The sequence below is a fragment of the Cynoglossus semilaevis genome, chromosome 1 (assembly GCF_000523025.1).
Source record: "Cynoglossus semilaevis isolate Cse_v1.0 chromosome 1, Cse_v1.0, whole genome shotgun sequence".
NCBI classification, from domain to species: Eukaryota; Metazoa; Chordata; class Actinopteri; order Pleuronectiformes; family Cynoglossidae; genus Cynoglossus; species Cynoglossus semilaevis.
Window position 1 is genome coordinate 26,678,264 of NC_024307.1, and position 19,764 is coordinate 26,698,027.

The following is a 19,764-nucleotide window of genomic DNA, read 5'->3' on the forward strand; positions in this document are numbered from 1 at the left end:
ACTGTGGCAGTCCTGTGTGATATGAATTCTCTGTTGACCTTGTCGTACTTGACTCGTCACTGTTCAAAGTCAGTTGGGTTCTGAGTCCCCAGTGTCCAACACTGCACTACCAGTGTTTTAACAAGTCTCAAGTCCTTACTGATTCTGACGTGTCCTCTGTCTTCAGAGATCAAGTCCAGGTCAAGCTCCATGTCTTTTTGCATAAATCCAGCATATGTGATAGAGTCAAATAGGAATTCTGGGAAAGTACTTGTACTCAAACACAGTACTTCCCCCTCTTTCTTTTGTTGTATTGATTTACATGTGCAAGTCCCTGGCTCGGGATGAAGACCAGTAGACAAAATATATTACAACGTTTTGACATTATTTTTGGACTACAAAAGCTTCTGTAGTTTTCTGACTTACTACGAAAACTAGGGCGGAGTCTTCATCCAAGTCAAAAACAAGGTCATGTTCATTTGATAGTACATTTTAAAGTTTTGTGTTTCCAGCATTATGCTGCTCCTCCACTCTGACATACAGTCGATGATGCTGGTAAAGCTGACTCCCTCACAGCTCCTAACTCACCCCGCCCTCCTGGACTACATCCTTTATGGCTGATTGCATCCAGTGGGCCAAAGCCAGGTCCTGGAATCTAGCTAATGAGACCCCCCTCCCCATCCCCCCATTCATCCCTGAGGGTAATTTGTGGTCCTATTGGCTGAGCGTCTGATGGTGGACACGGACGATTGGCTGAGGGAGTCTCTGTGTTGGAGCAGCTGTCAGAAGGAGTTAGAAATCAAAGTCAGAGGATTCATATCCAGCCTGGCACACAGCAAAAAACCTAAATGAAGTGGAGCAGCTTTACTCAGACTAAGACCCAGTCTTCTAATGTCGTGTTAACTTTAGTAGGACCTAACAGAAAGTCATCTTTAACACAAAAACAAAATACCTTCTAGAATGGAGAACACTAGAATGGATAAAAGTAAATGTCCAAGTCACGTTCAGGCCACGTTCTAGTCGTGTCCTAGTCATATCCAAGTCTCATTAAAGGAGTCAATGATCTTGAGGCCTTTGAGACCCTTAAGACTTGACTGATCCGCCCCACAAATTGAGGTTCAAATCCCAGATCAGCCAGGAGTTCTATGGACTGGAGTGCTACAATACTGAGGTTTAGAGTTGTACAGCGACAGAGTTGGAATAGAACCGATGAACTTCTGGGTGAAGGACAAACTTTGCCAATGTAATATTTGTTTTAAAAGAAAGTTTCATACAGATGAGGAGCAGGTTTTTACAGTCAGTGGGTTAAAGGACAAGAAGAAATAAGAACCAGGGATTAAAATGAAAACATTTTACACAAAACTTCACAAAAAGAGTGAAATCAAAAAATTTCTAAGGGTCTAACCTTCTCTTCAGCCCTCCTCCCCCCACCCTCCCACTGTGTTTTTGTGTGTCTCTGATGCTCTTGGGAATCATTTGGAATCAATTTATTGTTGCCTTTTTATCTTTGTTTGCTGGTCCTTTTATGTGTTACTAATTAAACTTTTTACAGCCGTTTGATTGACTTTCATTTTCGCAACATTTTGCGGTGCAGGTCACATGACCTCTTTTTTAGTGGTGGAAAGAAAAAAAGATCTGGAAACAATTTCTCCATCCTTAAATTCTTCGAGCTCTGTTTGATCTTTGCCTCAGTTAGACATTGTTGTCTTCATTTTCATCATCTCTGTTATTTATTGTCATTTACGTCTTCGTAATGATTTTTTCCACAGCTTCAATTATTCTTTCTTCACCTATACATACCTACAGTATATATTCAGGCAATTATTCTTTCTTCACCTATACATACAGTATACAGTATATATTCAGGTTTGTTTCAAATGTCACCGTTCACATACTGTCAGCCTTGCCTTACGATTGGTCTGTGTGGACATTAGCTACAGAGTAGGAGACAGTGGGTGTCTGTTTGGACATTTAGCAGCATGTGGACAGGAACAGTTTCTGGACAGCACTGTTTCTTCCATGTGTACATGTGGACTACACCTCCCAACACCACCCCAAACAAGATGAGCTAAATTCATTTATACCAGACTGACTTTCTGCTGAGGTAGAATGCATCATGGTCCAATCGTGTCAAATTCAAATGAAATCATAAAAATGCTAAACATTGAAGGCTGTATCCCTGAATTATACATTAATTCACACTCTGCTCTCAAACGCCCACAGCTGTCCCTCTGTTCAGGTGACTTCTAACCCGGTCTATTCTGCTCACTTCTACAGAAACTCACAGCACCCTCATCGCCGCCTGCTCTAGCTCAGCTTCTCTTCTTACAGATAGCGCCACCACTCTGCAAACCATATGTCATAGCAGAGCTCACTGCTGTCAACAAAAACATCAAGCATACGTCACAAAAGCAGCTGCACCAGCAGCGGGGGTCAAAGGTTCATGGAGGACAAGAGCCCTCTAGTGGTGAGCAGCAGGTCAGCATGTAGGCTGTGTCCTCTCAGTGGTCGTTTGCTCTTTTACAGATTCAGTGGAGCGTGGACTCAGAGCCCTGGGCAGAGTTTATTTTGGTGAGATAAGAATATACTACTGTCAGTTAGCTCAGTTTATCTTCCCTTCATCGTGTTATGACACGTGCACACAAACACACACGTGCACACAAACACACACTCCTAGGCATATGTCTTGACAGACACCTATGTTCCATGGATTTACACACATTACTTACACAGTTGTTTGTTACACAATTATCACCACAGTGCTATTTCAACAAAATTTAAAAAAAAAAAACTTGTGTACAAAAAAAAGTGTACAGCTCAACTAAACAGCAGAGCTTAAAGCAGAGTCAACTCAGAGTCAGCTGATGTTCCACTGTCTGACCAACATATTTATGTGTGACATATTTAGTCTTTCTGATTGGCCACAAATGCGCAAAGAAAACGTACAGGGTGAGGCAGAAAGTACTGTGCTGCATGTGAATGTTTCAAATTAAATTAAATAGAAACAGTGTTGGAATGACTTGTATAACATTTGCATAAGATTTGTATAACATATCTACAAAAAGGGGCGTTCAGGTACCATTAGGAAATTAAGATTCTGACGATTAATGCGCTGCAACAGAGTGTATATTTTTATCATGCAGGAAATAAATTGGGGGGGGGGGGTATTTATGGAGCAAGTTTATTTATTTTATTAGTCAGCTTTTTATTCAATTTGTTTTATACGTTTTGCTATTGTGCAGAGTGACCTCTGTTAATACAGGTGCCTGTGTGACATGTGGCTTAAATGAATAACTGAGAGTCTGTTTTGCCTGGACAAAAACACTGACCTTGCTGCTTTTTTGAAGCACTACTTTCATTTTGTGTGTGATGTGGAATTTATTCAGACTCTTTTTCTGTCCTTGACCAAAACAAATTTACGGGCACAAAAGTGTATTTATGATTTTTAGACAGGCTAGTATGAAGTTATTCTCCTACTTTTGAATGACACCGTGTAGTTTGTTTCAATGACACCTGTTGGTTTTTGAGTTCATTATCTAAAACTCATTACATTCTTTCTCTCCCATTTGGACATGAGCCCAGGACAAAGCCAGAGTTAGGGAGCATTCAGAGGAAATGGTCTGAGGATTGGTTCATCTGTCAGAGAAATTCATGGTTCAAGAAACAACGACGTGATGTGAACATAGTCAGTGTTTGTCCTTCTTCTGTCAGATCAAAGAGCCACGAACGCACAACAATGGAAGGATTTTACACCGTCCACAGAAGGAGGACAGTCGTGATGACCTGAGCCATATGACCATGACCTGAGACACAGGACAACTGATGACCTGAGACACAGGACAACTGATGACCTGAGACACAGGACAACTGACGACCTGAGACACAGGACAACTGACGACCTGAGACACAGGACAACTGACGACCTGAGACACAGGACAACTGACGACCTGAGACACAGGACAACTGACGACCTGAGACACAGGACAACTGACGACCTGAGACATGTGACCACCGATGACTGTTACAAATAATAATAGTGAGCTTAAAGAGAGTATCTGATGAAAGCCAGCAGAAATGTTCTTAACACAGATTTCTTCTTCACTGCAAACAACAACAACGACTCTGTTTCATGTAGTGCATGCTGAAGCTGGTTATGATAAATGATGCAAAAACTGCAGAAACATCATCACAGTCATGTAGAGACCAGAGCAGAATACACTGCAGTACATTTAACCTGTGTGTGTGTGTGTGTGTGTGACATATGAAGTGCAGAGCTGTGTTAGAGTCTCTGCAGCTACTGCCTCATACACTCATGAATCCATATCCATTACTGACACTCGTGAGGTCAGGAGTTCACATCCCATCACGCAGGCTAAAGCCCCAATAGGAACATCTGCCCAAGTTGCCATGGTAACACCCTGGCTACTGTTAAGAATGTGAGTGGACAAAGTGTGAAAAACAGTGATCGGTGTATTTTTGTGCTCTGTACTGCAGGTGAAGTTCTGGTGAATTCTGACAAAACGAACACTCATGGATCATTACTGAGGGTTTTACCATCACTGTGGGAAAACTGCAGCTCTTCTAGGGGGATAAGGAGTCCAGAGGTTGGACAGAACCACAGCATGCATAAACTCAAAGGAAACCTATAAGAACTGTGTCTAAAAAGACAAAAACAGATAGTCTGAAACTATGTCCAGTGTTCTGATAACACCTAGTTAGTGTTCCAGTGGATCATGTGAATCAAAGAGGAGGTACTGGTCCATGTGAGTTAGGGTTTCCTGTAGACCTGGATAGGTTTCTGTCTTTGTTCATGTGCACTCCACAGTCCAGAGAGGCCAGCCTGTCTCCTTTAACATCTACCCAGGTGAACTGGCTGTATTAGCTGACAACACTGATGTGTTTTAGTTCTTGTAGCTTGATCTTTACCCAGGTGTCATCCAAGTACCTGTACCAGAGGCTGGGTGTATTACCCCTGTAGGAGGCGAGTGCTCTTTGTTCCACCTCCTCCATGATGGGAGATACCGGAGACCCCATGGTGCATCCATGTCTCTGCCTGAAGAAACACCGGTTGATCCTGGTGTTTAGGCAGAGATCCAGGAAGGTGCCAATCTGGTCTGGTCTGAGAGTGGTTCTATCAGACAGAGTTTCCCTGATGCAGACGTCTCCTGGTTATCTCAATCGTTTCGGAAGTTGGATTGCAGGTGAAGTGGTAAGAGACGTCATACAAAACCATCATCTCGTTCATTACCTTCACATCATTAGCCGTTTAAAAAAAAACAATCATTTATTCAAATGTCCATCAAGCTGCTGTTAAATTCACTGAAGCTTCACAGAGGACCATTAGAAAAATATCTCCTCTCTCCATCACGTCATTTAATTTAACGTTCAATCAAACACCAGAGTTAATTAGGACATGAATACTTAAGAGTTAAACGTCAATTAGTGCTGCTCTGTTCTTCAGAGCGGGGAGGAATTATTAACAAGGAGGCAAAGGGGGAGAGAAGTAAGGAAGAAAGAGAGGAAGAGAAGGATGAGTGAAGAAGAGCAGAAGAAAGAGAAGGAGGTGGGGGAGACTGAAGAAGGAGTATAGAGAGGGAAGGGAGAGGAGGCAGAGGAGGGAGATAAAACCTGATCAATGCTGCTAGAAAAAACCCCCAAACTAGCCAAAAAATTAATGGTTTAAGAAAAGTATTAAAAAAATAAAAAAATCTTACCTAATTATCAAATTAAAACAACAATAAAATCATGTTTAAACAATATGAGAAAATAGATTGAAATTATTAATAACAGATTTGTTTGTTTAAAAAAAAAAAGGTTATTGTAAATAAAACTAGAATTTTATTGTATCCAACAGTTTAATGTTATTTACTGAAGGAACGACTTCATACGAAAAAGATTTAAATGTAGAAAAAGGTTCGCCCTAAACTTTACGGAGTCTAGGACCCAGAGTCAGCTGGGCTGAATCCCAGTGTGCAGTCCATTCACAGTTCACAGGAACCTCGACCTAAATGTAATGTGACGGAAGAACCTTTACAGAAACAAACGGGAAGATAGTATCAGGCAGGGCTGACCCAGCTGTGAACCAGAGGCCGAGCACAGAGAAAATGAACAGCAGCAGCAGCAGCAGAACTGGGCTGAACCCAGAAAAAAAAAACCCATTCAGATCTCAGCTTCAAAACAGAGTCTAGAAAAAAGGCATCATCAGGTTTTTATAGGAGTTGCCTTAAGAAAAGCAGCATCCACTGAGGCTACGTCCACTGTGACAATATTCAGAGTCCTGATGAAGAAGAGAACCTGACCACAGCGACCACTGACTGACCAGTCATCAACAACAACTGTGCCACACAGTTAAAATGTGAAAATAAAAACAACACTGTTAGTTTGTCACTGCAGCTCTGCTCTGATTGGCCGATCGCTCCTTCAAAGGTTTCACACTGATGACCAGCTGACAGACCACAGCACAGAGCTTTGACTGACAGGCAGACTGCTTCAGGTCACATGACAGTCATGAGTGTAAGGAAGTGGGATCAGTGCATCTAGATGTGTTGACCTGTGTTACATGAATATATATATTCATATATATATATATATATATATGCACATATATATATATATATATATATGACACATCATATACACACAAACATACAACACACACAAATCAGCTGTTGGTATAAACATGGTTATATTTGTTGAAGTGTCTCCAACCAGATGCAGAAGACTGATAATAAAAGGCTGGTTCTCGACCCCGATGAGAACACACACACATACCGGTGATGATGATGTAACACACACACAGCACACTAGGTGTTTGTGCAAATGTGGCAGAAAAAGCAGAGAGAACCCAAACACATCAAAGAGCATCATCATCTGTGTGTGTGTGTATGTGCCCTGCTGAGGAACACACACACAGCCCAGGCAGCAGCCATAAAAAAAAAGCTGATCAAAGGTCAGTGACCTCTGGAGGAAACATTAGGTTTGATATGTTATTGGTGAATTTTGTTATTAATTTGTTGATTGTATACTTTTTGATGTTCTTCACATCATTCATGGAATTTCAATGTTTTTAAAAAGTCAAACAAACAAATATCTGCTCTGACTCCTGTGTAAAATGTGGCTAAAAGAAAACTAAACTAAACTTTCACTAATCCCATTTTAGTCTTAGATTAACTAAGGCTCATCAGATTTAATCTCATCTCGTTTTTTTTTTCCTCATCCTGGTTCAACTGAACATCTGAACTTTTCATCTCCTACCCTGGTGTTGACGTTGACGTCAGCTTCTGTATTCTAACATTGTCAAAGGAGCTGAAGTAAAAAGACAACCTTCACATTTCTTTTGAATCATCCAATAAACTGAACACACACATATCCCACTGTCAGTGCTTAACCTCCTCCACAGCTCAAACATTAAATGACAACCCACAGACCTGTAGTCCACAGACCAACAGAACCTCCAGAACAGAGTGAATGAACTCGTGAACCAGGACAAGGTGAGCAACCAGAGAGTGAGCATGAGAAGATGTGGAGTCTTCAGGGTCAACCTTAGGTCTATTCCACTGTCAGTGAAGCTCAAATAAAAGCCTGGCATGAACCATGAATTATGGAGGGAGACCAACATGAACCAATATGATGCTGCTGCTGCACCAAGATATGAATTATTGAGGGATGTAATTAGCTGATGTGGCTTCAGCATCATCTCTGAGGACCAGAGGTTCTGTCACAGTCAGGACCAGGTCAGGTGACATGTTTCAGTGTGATTGCATTTATATAATTTTTGTTTAGCTATTTTTAATTTGTTAAAATTATTTTTACCCCTTTATTTAGACCTTACCTTTAGACTATCTTTGTGTGTTGTTTTTTTTCCACTTCCTGTGATTTTCTTTTCTTTATCTGCACACAAATCTGTCACTTTCTTTCTGCATTTTAACTCTACGTCAACTCCAGAAACAGCTGTGTTTTCTGAATATCATCCTGACCATGTGTGAGGAGAACAATAAGGAGCTGCCCACCCAGGAGGAGAAAGAGGAGGAGCAGGAGGCAGAAAAGGAGGAGGATGCTCTGTGACCTGGATTTGAGAGCAGGAAACTGTTAGAGGGAGAGGGTCACCATGGCAGTGACAACAGCACGGGCTAGTGCAGGGGAAAGGAATCACTCACATGCACACACACACACACACACACATTTTTGTTGATGTGCAGGTTAATAGAGCAGAGCAGTTGCACTGATGCTCTGTGTCTAATCTCCTGCCAAGAAAAAAAAATGCAAACATGTACATCTGACCTGGTAAATGCTGTTATTTACTGTGAGTTGATCTTCACACACGAGCTGAGTGAGTTCCCAAAGCTGCTGAGTCCTTAAAGAATCTCAGCGGTCACTGAGAGGAAGAAGTCCTGGAGGTTGATATGACAGAATATGTCCTAAATCAAAAATATTTTTGGTTTCATTTGAGTTTGTGCTTTTATTTTTAGACTTATGACTGGCTTCAAATATAATCAGAAAACAGTTGTAACTATTTACTAAGCACAACTATTCCAGGAATAAAATGTAAACGTTGGTAACTTCAGCTGCTTCTGCAAATGTTCCAAGGATAATTTTAGGCTGTCTTTTTTGGCCAAACTGACCTTTTTTGATGAATTTGAAGTCAGCAATTAGGAGACGTTAGGCTATATGGGCTAAACCTTAAACTTTCCTCCTGAACAACTTTTCTCTGGGACCAACTTCAGTCAAGTCTAGTGATTCAGGTCCAAATATTTAGTTCTGTTCTAAAAGTTATTCTATGTAATTAATTATTTGTGTTGTTCAGCTAACACTGGTTAGCTACTTCAAACCATGAGATGAAGTGAAGGAGTAAACACAAACACTAAAGCAAACACAGCCTGGATGGTTTTTTTTCATATTTGATTATTGTCTCTTCATGACGCTGAGCCCTGGAGGCGACTGAACTCTGCCTCGTATGTAAGTGTCCTGATGTCCTGACTTTTCTCCTCCATCACATAGCTCCTCCTTCTTTCCATTTCTTAATGCTTATTCCCTCCTCTCTCTGCTCATGCTCAGCCAGGCGACAGCGTGTTAATGCTCCGCGGCACAATCTACGGCTCCGAGTCACAATGCGAACAAGCTTTGGGCAGTGACCGCACAGCGACCTCCCTCTGCATCACTGATGCTGCTGCTGCTGCTGCTGCACACAAGTGCAGTTCTGTGCAGGGCCAGTTCAGGCCAAGGAAAGAGTTGATGGGGTGTTTAGGGGAAGGTTGAATTTGGTTACATTGAAATCCGTACAACAAAATGTGATTAGAAAACAAAAAAAAACTTTACTATCAGGCCAAAGACTCCAACTTCAATTTTGTAAAGACAAAAGTGAACCTGAGGCGCCATCCCTGCAGAACCTCTGAAGAGGATCAACAAAACCGTTGTTTGTCCAATAACTTTGCAGAACAAACTGCTTTTAAGGAGGTAAGGTAGAGTTTTTCCATGTCCTCTGGTGAATTTCTTCTTATCATCTTGTCTCTGGTCGAGTCCTTTAACGCTTGTAGCTTTACAAACTAATGATAGCACAAGCACCGATCAAATTACCAGCCATTAGCAAACTGAATTAGTCCTTTGGGGAATTACTGTACAGTACTTCTAAAAAATAATGAAATAAATAAATAAATAAAACTCTCTCTCTCACAATGCAAACTGATAAACCGTTGGTCAGCTACCAACGCACCGTAACCACCGCCGATTAAAAACAGATGGGCTGCCATTGGATGATGTCAGTGACCAATGGGAGCATCTGCTGCCAGGATGCTGAGACATGATCTCACATTCATCCTCGCCTTAAGCAGGTTTGGATAGCTGTGAACATCCTGATGCTAATCTGCCCAGCACCGACTGCATTTAGACACACACACACATTTTCACTGTAGTTTTTTCACTAATGTGCATTAAAGAAGCAAAGGCACATGGAGGGTGGACATCTTTAAGCATCAGATAAACAGTAGTTACTATGTTCAGATTTGATTCCACCACATGTCAGAAAGCTTTTAAAGACCACACACACACACACACAGTGTTTGACTCCATATACAGAAACCAGAGTCACACAGCTGTCAGAGGTCGGTCTGATGGGACTTGAACTGAAAAACCGAACATGAAAGAGCTTCTACAGTGAGACTTTATCACGCACCACTGACATGTGACCCAGGTCGAAGGAAGTTAAAGAGGCTGCAGTAAGGCCAAGCTATCGACCTTTCCACATTCAAACACACACACACACACACACATATATATACATATATAAACACACACGTGGACTCACCTTTTCAGTGCAAACCTGCTCAGGTCACAGTCGTAGCTGCAGAGCCACATTGTGACATGGACCCAGGCTCTGGAGGGTTGGAGCAGAGAGCCACGGCTCTGTGCTCTGTCCTTGACCTTTGACTGGAGCCTGATGGTACAGAGTACAAAACAACAGTTCACAGAGTGGAACAAAACAAGTTGAGCGAGTGATTCTTAAAACCCATAACAAAAGTTATTCAGGCTTCAAACTGCTCACCCACTGACAGAAGATGGAGCTAACCATGAGCACCGTGGTAGTTCCCTTAGCAGTCTAAGCCAGTCCATAGCTGAGGTCTGCAAGCTCAACCACCAGGGGGCATCTTTATCATTTTAGTTCCAAATCAAATTGATCACGTGTGGACTGTTCCAGTGATGGCAGTGGTTCAGTGTTGAAACCTGTTTTATATGACACACCTGATCTTGCCTTAAAGAGGAACAGTGGCTGTGTGTTTTAACTTGTGTCTATATTAAGAGGAATATTGTTTTCTTTGTTCCAATAATCTCCTCCTACTTGAGAAGTGAAGCTCTATAAACTTTCTGCTCCCAAGTTCTACAGTTGCCATGGAAACTGACAACAAAGGCAGGACAGGGAGGCATGGAACAAAACACAAAACCAGGTAATGTTATATAGAAATATAAACCATACATGTATATACTGTATATAATAATCATACAGCGTCTAAAAATCTGAAGTATTTGATAAAGTATAATTTGTATTAAAAGGTCTCGTACTGAGTCTAGAACAGGGTTTCACCTCCGTGCGTTAAATGCTAAACACTTAAAATAGATAAGTAAAACAAAAAATAACTTTTTGAAAATATTCGACAACTTTTGTCTTTTAAAGTATTTTAATTCTTTTTTCTTTTTTTACTCGCACAGGAAACCATCCGGAAGTGATTCGAAACACGGAAACGCGCCCCCCTGTGTTCAGGCTGTAGACAGCGTGGACGTCAGCGTCAAACCACGGGTAATTCACATTCAAACTCGAGTAAAAAAAACAGTAAACACAGAACGAGGGAAAAATTGGACAGAAATATAAACATTAATACACGAGGGAAAAATTGGACAGAAATATAAAGATTAATACAACATTGTCCTCAAAAATAAAACAGGTATTATGTCTGTCTCTTCATTGTAGGTGGTTATGGTTGTTGACTGAAATTATACGCAGCCCCTAAAGGGACCTGGGAAACAAACAAACAAATAAATAAACCAATAAACGTTTTTTGGTGCTCAACCTTAAGTTTCAGATAAGCACGCGAAACTTTCTGGTTCGCACCAGAAAATAGCCGACTGCATTCCCATGATAATTCTTCATTAATTTTATTGCAAGGTTATGTTGTGACCGAAAGATATAAATAATTCTCACACAAAAAGTTTCGGCGGGAAACATCGCTTTGGCGTAAACAAAATGCAAAAATAGTGGAAGAAGAGGTTCGCTTACTCACAGACAGCGATTCCGCTACCGTGCCCACCTGAACCGTACAGGTAAGAACCAGAAACGTTTTCCCCACATCCCTTCAAGGACTTCGTAATAAAAACGTATTGATTGAAATGTATTTTATTCTAAATGTGGCATTTTACTATTAGGACATTTGTGCTAGGTGTGTGTGTGTGCAAATGTTAGAATTAAACAACATTAGAACTTCCTGCCAAACAGTTTCGGTAGAAATAAATTTGGCTGCAGATCATTTCTTTTGAAGAATCTATCGAGATAGATAAAAAATATCTCCAGTTACCTCCAGAGTGTTCTCCTTCAATCCTGCAGCAGCTCAGCGGTATGATGACGTCATCAGGTGCTCACGTTGCACAAGTTAAAGGGAGAGAAATGAAGTGGCTCGTTTAGACTCTTTTCACTATTCAAATGTGATTTTTAATTGACAGGGGAAAAAAACCATCCAAACACGTCAACAGTTTGAGAAACAAACCTTAAGTTGCTGATTGTTTCAAGCTTTCCACGGGAGTTTGTGTCTGACAAAGAGACAGACAGGATGATGACAGGTTGATTGTATTTCACAGCCTTGCAAAAATCTGTCTGTGTTTACCAGTTATCCTGAGTTCTGTCCAAGGACACACAGGAATCTGGTCGGCTCACTGGACCACCCTCCTAACAGCCACACTGGGAAATGTAGTCAAAATTCAAAATATTAAGAAGCTAGTTAACAGTACATTTGATGTCATAAGGCCTTAAAGTACTGTTCTACAGTGTACCCCAAGAAAATGATTTTTTTTAAACCCAATATAAATAATATACTTGTTTAAGGTGATGTTACCTTTATTTATTTATTCTACTTTCTGCCAGTCAACCCCGCAGCTCAAAGATCTTTGCTTTAAATATATTGGGAAAGAGGTTTCATTTAAAGAATCACTCTTTTAACAAAACTATTCCAGTGGGGAAAAAAAGCTAAAATGCTCCAGAGAGAACAGGGAACTTGACTTGTTAACACTGACAGACCACCTCTGTGATTCGTCCTCCAGGGTCTGTCCTCACTGCACATGCTCTGTCTGTATGGCCAGCTGGCTGAGCTTCAGCGTCTTCTGTCGTCCTCGTCTGCAGGAGCAGCTCAGATCAACAGCAGAGATTCTCAGGGTCACCGACCTCTCCACATGCTCATGTCCTCCCAGAGCTCCCCTAGAACATCAGCCTGTCTTAGGGTTCTGCTGGAGAATGGAGCTGAAGCTAATGTGTAAGTCACAGCTCTTTCATTATTATTATTATTTAGATTTCCATAATTTTAATTTTTTTTTACATTGATTTTTTTTCTATATTAACCAAACCTTGGTCATCTCAACCCCTCTCTGAGAGGTTTAACGTGGTCAACATGATCACTTCTGTCTGGTCTGCTGGTCCATGATATTCATTGTCCTCAGAACCTCAGATGTGGGTCAAACACCACTCCACATGGCAGCTTCTGAAGGTCTCCTGAACTGTGTAGAGATCCTAGTCCAGGCCGGCGCTGATGTTACGCTCCAAGATACTATGGGACACACTCCACTGGATATGGCCCGCATCTGGTGTCACAGAAAGGTAGCAAGGTAACTAACTGTTAGAGAAATTAGCTCTGGAACCAAGTAATAGGTATATAAATTTAAATCTGATTCTGCAGGCTGGTCCACTGACAGGCCTTACACTTGGCCCATTCACAACATATGGTTTCAATCTGTCAGTGGCCCATATCTGGTGTAGAGACCAGCTTACCAGTCCCAAAGCAGAGATATGGTACAAGTTTGACAGAGATGTGGCCCACATACCAGAGTTGGCTCTTGTCATTTTGTTGGCCTTGGCTGGATTATGAATTGGTGCCCTCTGTAGATCCTATTATAACTGTCTGTCTGTCTGTAGATACCTAAAGAGCTGCATGTGGGAGGAAGCAAAGAAGAAAGAGATGAAGGAGATCAGGCGAGCCAACGTGTTATACACTGATCTGGTGGCCATGGTCAAATTCAGTGATGTCAGCCCAAAGGTATGAAACCCTTTAATGCTCCTCATGCTTTATCTAAGATTTTAAGTGTCTGATCTCACTTCCGGTGATTCCAGACACAAGAAGAAAAGATGTCAGAGACAAGTAAGCAGAAGAGTCACCCAAAGCACACTAAAGTCCCGGTGAGTCAGTACCATGTCCAGTGTCTATCATTAAATGAGGACAGACCTCACCAGGAAAGAAAGAGTTTGAAGAAGGAACAAAACAATCTTCAGAAGATCGATGTCTCAAAGATACCGCCTGACTTACAGTTTAAGAACATTACCACCAGCCTTCAGCGCAGGTCAACCTCAGAGCCAGACCTCAGGGACAGTGTGACCCTGTGGAAGGACAGGCACAGCGGGCGTCCTCAGTACACAACCAAGTGGAACTGTGTCCCTCAAACTGCTCCTGATCTACCTTTGAATGTCCTGAAGAAGGTATTGTTCCCCAAAGCGTTCCCATCCAGGATCCTCGGCTCCCAGGATTTCCAGCCACAGAACATCTCAGAGGTCCAGCACAAAGGACGCTCTAGGGGGCGCAGCACCTCCACCTGGACTGAGGTAGCCATGCACCTGGTACACATGCTGGAGCCTGGACACTACTGAGTGGATCAGGTGTTGTCAACCAAGAATCATCATCTACTTACCTGTTGGGTTCAAAAGTTCTTGGTCAATATTTTAACAGCTTTTAAAAATGACAGAGAAAAAACTACAATGAGTGAAGACTTTACCTGCAACATCATTCAGAACAGACTATGACAAGACGGTTCTTGAGGAACATTTCACTGTAGGATCATCTCATGTTCTCGTAGCTCTGAGATATGACTTAAAGTTAATAATTACATTAATACCTAATTATTTCAACAAAACCTTTTATTGTTATGATACAGTTGTGTATTACCCAGCCTGACCACCACAGATTCAAAACATCTTGGGTTTTTTTTCTCCCATCAACTCCTTTTGAGCAGCTTTTTGTGCCCCTCACCTTCAGGAGTCACTGCACAAGTTCAGTCTTCAAAGTGTTTTTTTTTCCTTTGTTGTTGATAAAGAAAGTACAAAAATGTTTGTTATTTTGCAACGTCTTCCTAAAACATATCCATAGAGACAGAGAGCTGTTGTAAATTGATGCAATGAATGGAGAATGTTTGAGATTTCAACATTTAGGAGGAAATGTCACATGTCATATCTATGGCCTGATGTGGATGATTAAAAAAAAAAAGAAAGATTTGTTTCTGCCTTTTAAATTAATTCCACCAACTTTCAAGGGGCTCCGCAGATTAGATTTCTGCATCTCACCACCGCTCCAGAAAAAAAAAGTGTAAACTCCAGCACTTCAGAAATTGACCTTCGACCCTTCTGATTCTGCTGGGACCAACAACAGTATGGTGTCTCCTGTTCAATCAGCCAGAGTCACACAGCTGTTTAGCGGTGATTTCTTTTCCCAACCTTGCAAACATTTTTGACATTTTATTCCAAGTGTTTAAAAAAATGGAGTCACAATTAGAAAGAACTGCACCTAAGAAGATCTCTGCCTCAGAGTGGTCTCCTGTGGATGGTCATGGCAGTCAGCACAGACCACCACAGACAGAGGTGGTCTGTGTAAACTTGTCCATCGTCAAACTGTTTCCCTTCAATGGTTCGTTCTCTTGGTGTGCCCTTCTCCCCGGTTTGGCTTCTGCTTTGTTTTCAGTCCACAGTCGTTCCCCTTTACCTCCAACACACACATTCATACGTAACCAAACCCACCCCCTGCCCCGGATCCCCTCACACCTGTAGCCCGAGTCTCAGCTCTTTAGTACATTTTCTGCCGACTGGGCAGCACTGCCTCCTTGAGGAAGGAGAAGATGAGGAGGATCCCTGACCTCTTTCCCCTCTTTCCCCTGGTGAAGTAATTAGACACCACGTCATCTGAAAAGGTGGAGGTACAACAGTACAATCAGGCAAACATGTACAAAAGTCACTCCATGTAGGGCTCTATCTGGACTACTAACATATAATAATACTATATATATATATATATACATATATATATATATATCTATACACCATACTATATATATATGTATGTATCTTGATTTGTTTTTATTAAATCACATGTTGGTTTCCAGCTCTCACCTCCTTGCTGCATGGTGGATGGCAGCACGTTTTCTCCGGCTGACAGAGAAACAAAGAAGGCAAACGGGATCACCCACAGGCAGATCGTGAAGTAGGCCAGTACCTGGGAATCACATGGTTCAGTTACACATTTAACCAAAGAGAAAAATCAGATTTTTATCATAACTCATACAAAAATATTTTATAAAAGCTCAGTGTTAATTCTTATAGTCAAATCAATTATGGGTGCACACACACTAGGGCCAGTTGTGCTCAGTACCCCACAGAAGTGAAAAGGTGAAGCGAGCTGAAGCCCCGTTGCCTCCAACAAATACATCAGTTGTTAATATGTGGTTAACGCAGCACGATCGAGAACAAATCTGACAACAACGGCTGCTCTGTGAACTATCTTCAAAACAGCCAGCCGGCGCCATGTCTTGATTTATCCACTCTTTGAGGCACCGATTTGCACATTTTCGCAGAGGCAGCAGGAGACGTACTGAACAGAGATTGTGAGCATGTTTGGCCCAGTGTTCTGCACTTTGGCCCACCACTTCCAACTGCACAGAGCAGTTGGACTCACACTAGCAATATAATCTGAAACTTTAGGGAGCAGCACGCTTGGGTGCCATACAACGGCCCAAGTGCACCCTATGATTGGGTCATTGTTAGTATTAATAAGTATAAATAAGTGGAGGTGTAACTTAGTCTTAGTGACATTGTAGTCACTCTCATCGTAGAGTGAGTGAGAGAAAGAGAGAGCAGGGGAGTCAACAAACACTGTCCTTAGAGTCACTCACCTCTGAAAATGGATAGTATTCTTGTGCAAAGTACTGGAAGGCCATGTAATGGTTCACCACCACCAACACTGGGGGAAACAGAGGGAAGAGAATTGTAGCTGCACATGTAACAAAAACTTCTTTGTTTGAAGTAATAAATGGATAAAATTGTGAAGTTGGTTTCTGCTGTACTGACCACAGGAGAGGATGAAGTTGGGTGAGCTGAGCATTATATAGGGGAAGGTCTGCAGGAGGCCAAAGTAGACCAGGTTTGTGAAGAGACCCACCCCCACCATCAGAGCAGGAAAGCCCTCAAAAACATAGAGAGCTGCCAGCACTACGGTGGAGAACTGTGCACAGAGACGAGGACACAGAAGCTTCAGTTTGGCTGAGTTGATTCTTAATTAAATACAGATGATACCTGGACTCACCAAGATCATGTACTTTATGATCCGACTGGTGGCTACTGTGTATTCTTCTATTAGTTCTGCCAAGTAGTAAAGGCCAGCAGCTGAGTGTGGGGACATCAACAGAATGACAAAAAACAAATGTAACAATTTCATTTTTGAACATTTTTAATAATCACAAAATAATAATAATAACAGACAGGTGATTATATTATTTAACTATTGGTTACCACTTTTTGGTAAATAAATTAATACAAAATTATACATTTAAGAACAAATAATTTAAACAATATTTAAGTTAAAACCACCAAATAACATTTGGACATGGTTTGACTTTTGTGCTACGTCCCCCAGCATTCATCAGGCAGAGATAACTAGTAGCTACAGATAACAGTGACCTCAAAGTCCAAGAACAGCAATACACTAACGGTACAAACCCACCTTGGTGGGGCTAGTACTATTTTCATCTACACACAAACTGCTGATGAGGTGAGACAATAAAGAGAAAAGTTTGTAGAATCCAGGTGAGATTAAATTCATTCAAACACTTCAATTCACAATGACAACCAGAAGACGTAAAATAACCAGTCGGTTCTGTTGCTGGTGAATGTGAGAGCTTCGTGTCAACACGACGAGCAAATACGTGACAGTGTGAATGATGTGTGATTAAACATTGTGCTCGTCAGCCACACCTGTGTCAACTGACAAGCTCTGTTCATCGAGAAGTACTGAAGCAAAGTCAATGTGAACGAAACGACTCTGATCACTTTTTAAATATTCTGTCTATTAATCTCATGAATGACTGTGTTGTTTAGAAGACCATAAAGGACGTGAAAACTTCATCAACCCTGAGTTTAGATGCACTACCACAAATTACACAACAGAGTTTTTCCTAAATAAAATATTTTATTTTAAATATAAAGCCATCAAAAAATATTTTCTGTAATCATCATAAAATTAGCTTAGCAGGTAGTTATAAGCCGATAATTGTTAGCCACTATGGGCATGTACTGCAATTACGGTAACGATATTTCCAAATAGTTGAGCGGCTTATTAGAAATAATACAGGCAACAGGCAAACGACAACCGAATGTGACATAATAAGTTTATAAAGTTTTAATATATACAATATGAAAAGAAAAACAAACGATTTAGGCAATCTGTTGGACTAGCATAGCTATTTAGCTATACTACTACATTATTGGCTCTAATATGTGCATTTTGTGGTTGCATTTTTTTTTAACTTGGGTTAGACAATTAAAAATGTGTAAACGCTAATGGTGCTTTTGCTTTAAAGAAGATAAGTGTTAACGTTTACTGTACCGGCTTTACCTGCTACTTAGGGATAAGGTTAGCATTCGGGGGGGGACCCCGCTAGCATTAGCAAGGATGTGTAAGGCAACGTATATGATAACTCGTACGTACCTATTGCTAGTGTGACAAATGATATTTGGATCACCAACGACAGCCAGCTGAGTAAATAAATAAACCACATCTCTGTGCATGTGGGAAAACAGTACAACAATTTGAAAACAGAACACAAAACAGTGCTAGCTCTGCGCTAACTAGCAGCGGCCAAAGTTCCTCCCTCTGTTTCACTGACAACCCAACAACAGAGACAAGACGTCTTTCAATATCACAAAACACGACTGCTGTAGAAACAGCGTCACATCTGGCTGGGGAGAGAAGAGAGCAGAGCAACGAGATGCTATACATACTGTATACACACACTAATATAGTTTAAATGAATAGTTTAAATATGTAAACTGTTTACATATTTAATCAGTTAACTATATAGTATTGAAAACATTGAACACAATGTGAAATTAAAGTTTAACTCTGCATAGTGTGATACATTATTGTTCGTGTTGCACAAAACCGGAAGCTGTGTTCAATACATTTATATGTTTTGGTTCAATTTAGTGGTTACCTCCAGTTTATAGCTACCAAAAAAGAATCTGGACCAACTGAATTTATACTTCAACAGCCTGGGCTAATATTTTGTTTTACTATGACTAAGTTGTGTGTAATTAAAGCTAACATTGTCATGAACTTGCTTTTCATTTTTAGTTCTGTTACTTTAGCTGTGCTCATGGGCAAAAGACAGTAAACACTGAAATGCTGGAAATCTTAAAAATGCTCCTGTAATTGGCAGAAACCACTGGACACAGTTTTAAAAAATCAGCATTGTTTGAGTCAGAACCATACATCTCACAAGGACAACCTCATAAATATTTTCATGATTAAAAATTCAACCTCAGTAAAGCCGTTGTACGTCACCATAACTCTCTACCTAACACCTGAGTCCAGGATGAGAAATTAAAAATGTATGGTAGGGAGTGGAAAAGGCAGACTCCTAGTAAAAAGAAAGGCTCAAAAAGTAAATATATAATGTAAAACAGTGTGAAGACACTAAAATGGTGTCGGAGTCAAAGGTGAGAGTAATTTCATTCTCTCTTTTTCAAAATGCTTTTTACAGAGGCAGGTAGAAATGGACGTCCAGGGTGTGAGGCTGTGTGCGTGCATTCACTCATGCATGCAGGATCTGTGAGGAGGTGAGAAAACAAAAGGCGAACTGCTGCGTCTGAAGACACTCTCAGGAGCAGGTGTGAGGGTGACCTGAGGCTCTTAGCTCACAAACACCTCAGGGCTTCAGGTGTGAGAGCATTAATGGGCCTAAATGAATGGCGGCGGGCGGCCTTCCCCCTCCGGATTAAAAGTT

The 19,764-nt window shown here is 41.1% G+C and overlaps 2 protein-coding genes and 1 long non-coding RNA gene across 5 annotated transcripts; 1 reads left to right on the plus strand and 2 right to left on the minus strand.

Annotated features, from left to right (window-relative positions):
• The first annotated feature begins 10,749 nt into the window (after positions 1-10,749).
• Positions 10,750-14,981, plus strand: ankrd53 (ankyrin repeat domain 53). 3 transcript variants are annotated; one of them, XM_025057810.1, is made up of 6 exons: positions 10,750-10,916; positions 11,179-11,266; positions 12,778-12,986; positions 13,171-13,335; positions 13,643-13,763; positions 13,838-14,981. In XM_025057810.1, the coding sequence occupies exons 1-6, from the start codon at positions 10,861-10,863 to the stop codon at positions 14,366-14,368; spliced, it is 1,170 nt and encodes a 389-aa protein (XP_024913578.1). In that variant the 5' UTR covers positions 10,750-10,860; the 3' UTR covers positions 14,369-14,981. The 3 variants fall into 3 exon arrangements, with proteins under 3 accessions (XP_024913578.1, XP_024913583.1, XP_024913589.1); XM_025057815.1 differs by lacking the exons at positions 10,750-10,916; positions 11,179-11,266 and adding an exon at positions 11,362-11,787; XM_025057821.1 differs by lacking the exons at positions 10,750-10,916; positions 11,179-11,266 and adding an exon at positions 12,422-12,562.
• LOC112487354 (uncharacterized) lies at positions 13,172-14,305 on the minus strand. The gene is made up of 4 exons (XR_003050396.1): positions 14,181-14,305; positions 14,031-14,101; positions 13,552-13,654; positions 13,172-13,311 (listed from the first exon to the last, which is right to left on the minus strand). It is a non-coding gene; the product is annotated as an uncharacterized LOC112487354 (long non-coding RNA).
• tex261 (testis expressed 261) lies at positions 14,618-18,668 on the minus strand. The gene is made up of 6 exons (XM_008323602.3): positions 18,468-18,668; positions 17,067-17,146; positions 16,832-16,985; positions 16,657-16,724; positions 15,878-15,980; positions 14,618-15,670 (listed from the first exon to the last, which is right to left on the minus strand). Exons 1-6 carry the CDS (start codon positions 18,535-18,537, stop codon positions 15,555-15,557), a joined length of 591 nt encoding a protein of 196 aa, XP_008321824.1. The 5' UTR covers positions 18,538-18,668; the 3' UTR covers positions 14,618-15,554.
• Between the last annotated feature and the right edge of the window lie 1,096 nt (positions 18,669-19,764).

Coding starts and splice junctions, on each gene's coding strand:
- ankrd53 (XM_025057810.1), top strand. CDS start 10,861: ATGGAAACTGACAACAAAGGCAGGACAGGGAGGCATGGAACAAAACAC. Junction 10,917..11,178: donor GGAACAAAACACAAAACCAG/GTAATGTTATAT, acceptor TTACTCGCACAG/GAAACCATCCGGAAGTGATT. Junction 13,336..13,642: donor TGTCACAGAAAGGTAGCAAG/GTAACTAACTGT, acceptor GTCTGTCTGTAG/ATACCTAAAGAGCTGCATGT.
- tex261 (XM_008323602.3), bottom strand. CDS start 18,537: ATGTGGTTTATTTATTTACTCAGCTGGCTGTCGTTGGTGATCCAAATA. Junction 17,147..18,467: donor ATTTGTCACACTAGCAATAG/GTACGTACGAGT, acceptor CCCCACACTCAG/CTGCTGGCCTTTACTACTTG. Junction 15,671..15,877: donor ATCCACCATGCAGCAAGGAG/GTGAGAGCTGGA, acceptor CCACCTTTTCAG/ATGACGTGGTGTCTAATTAC.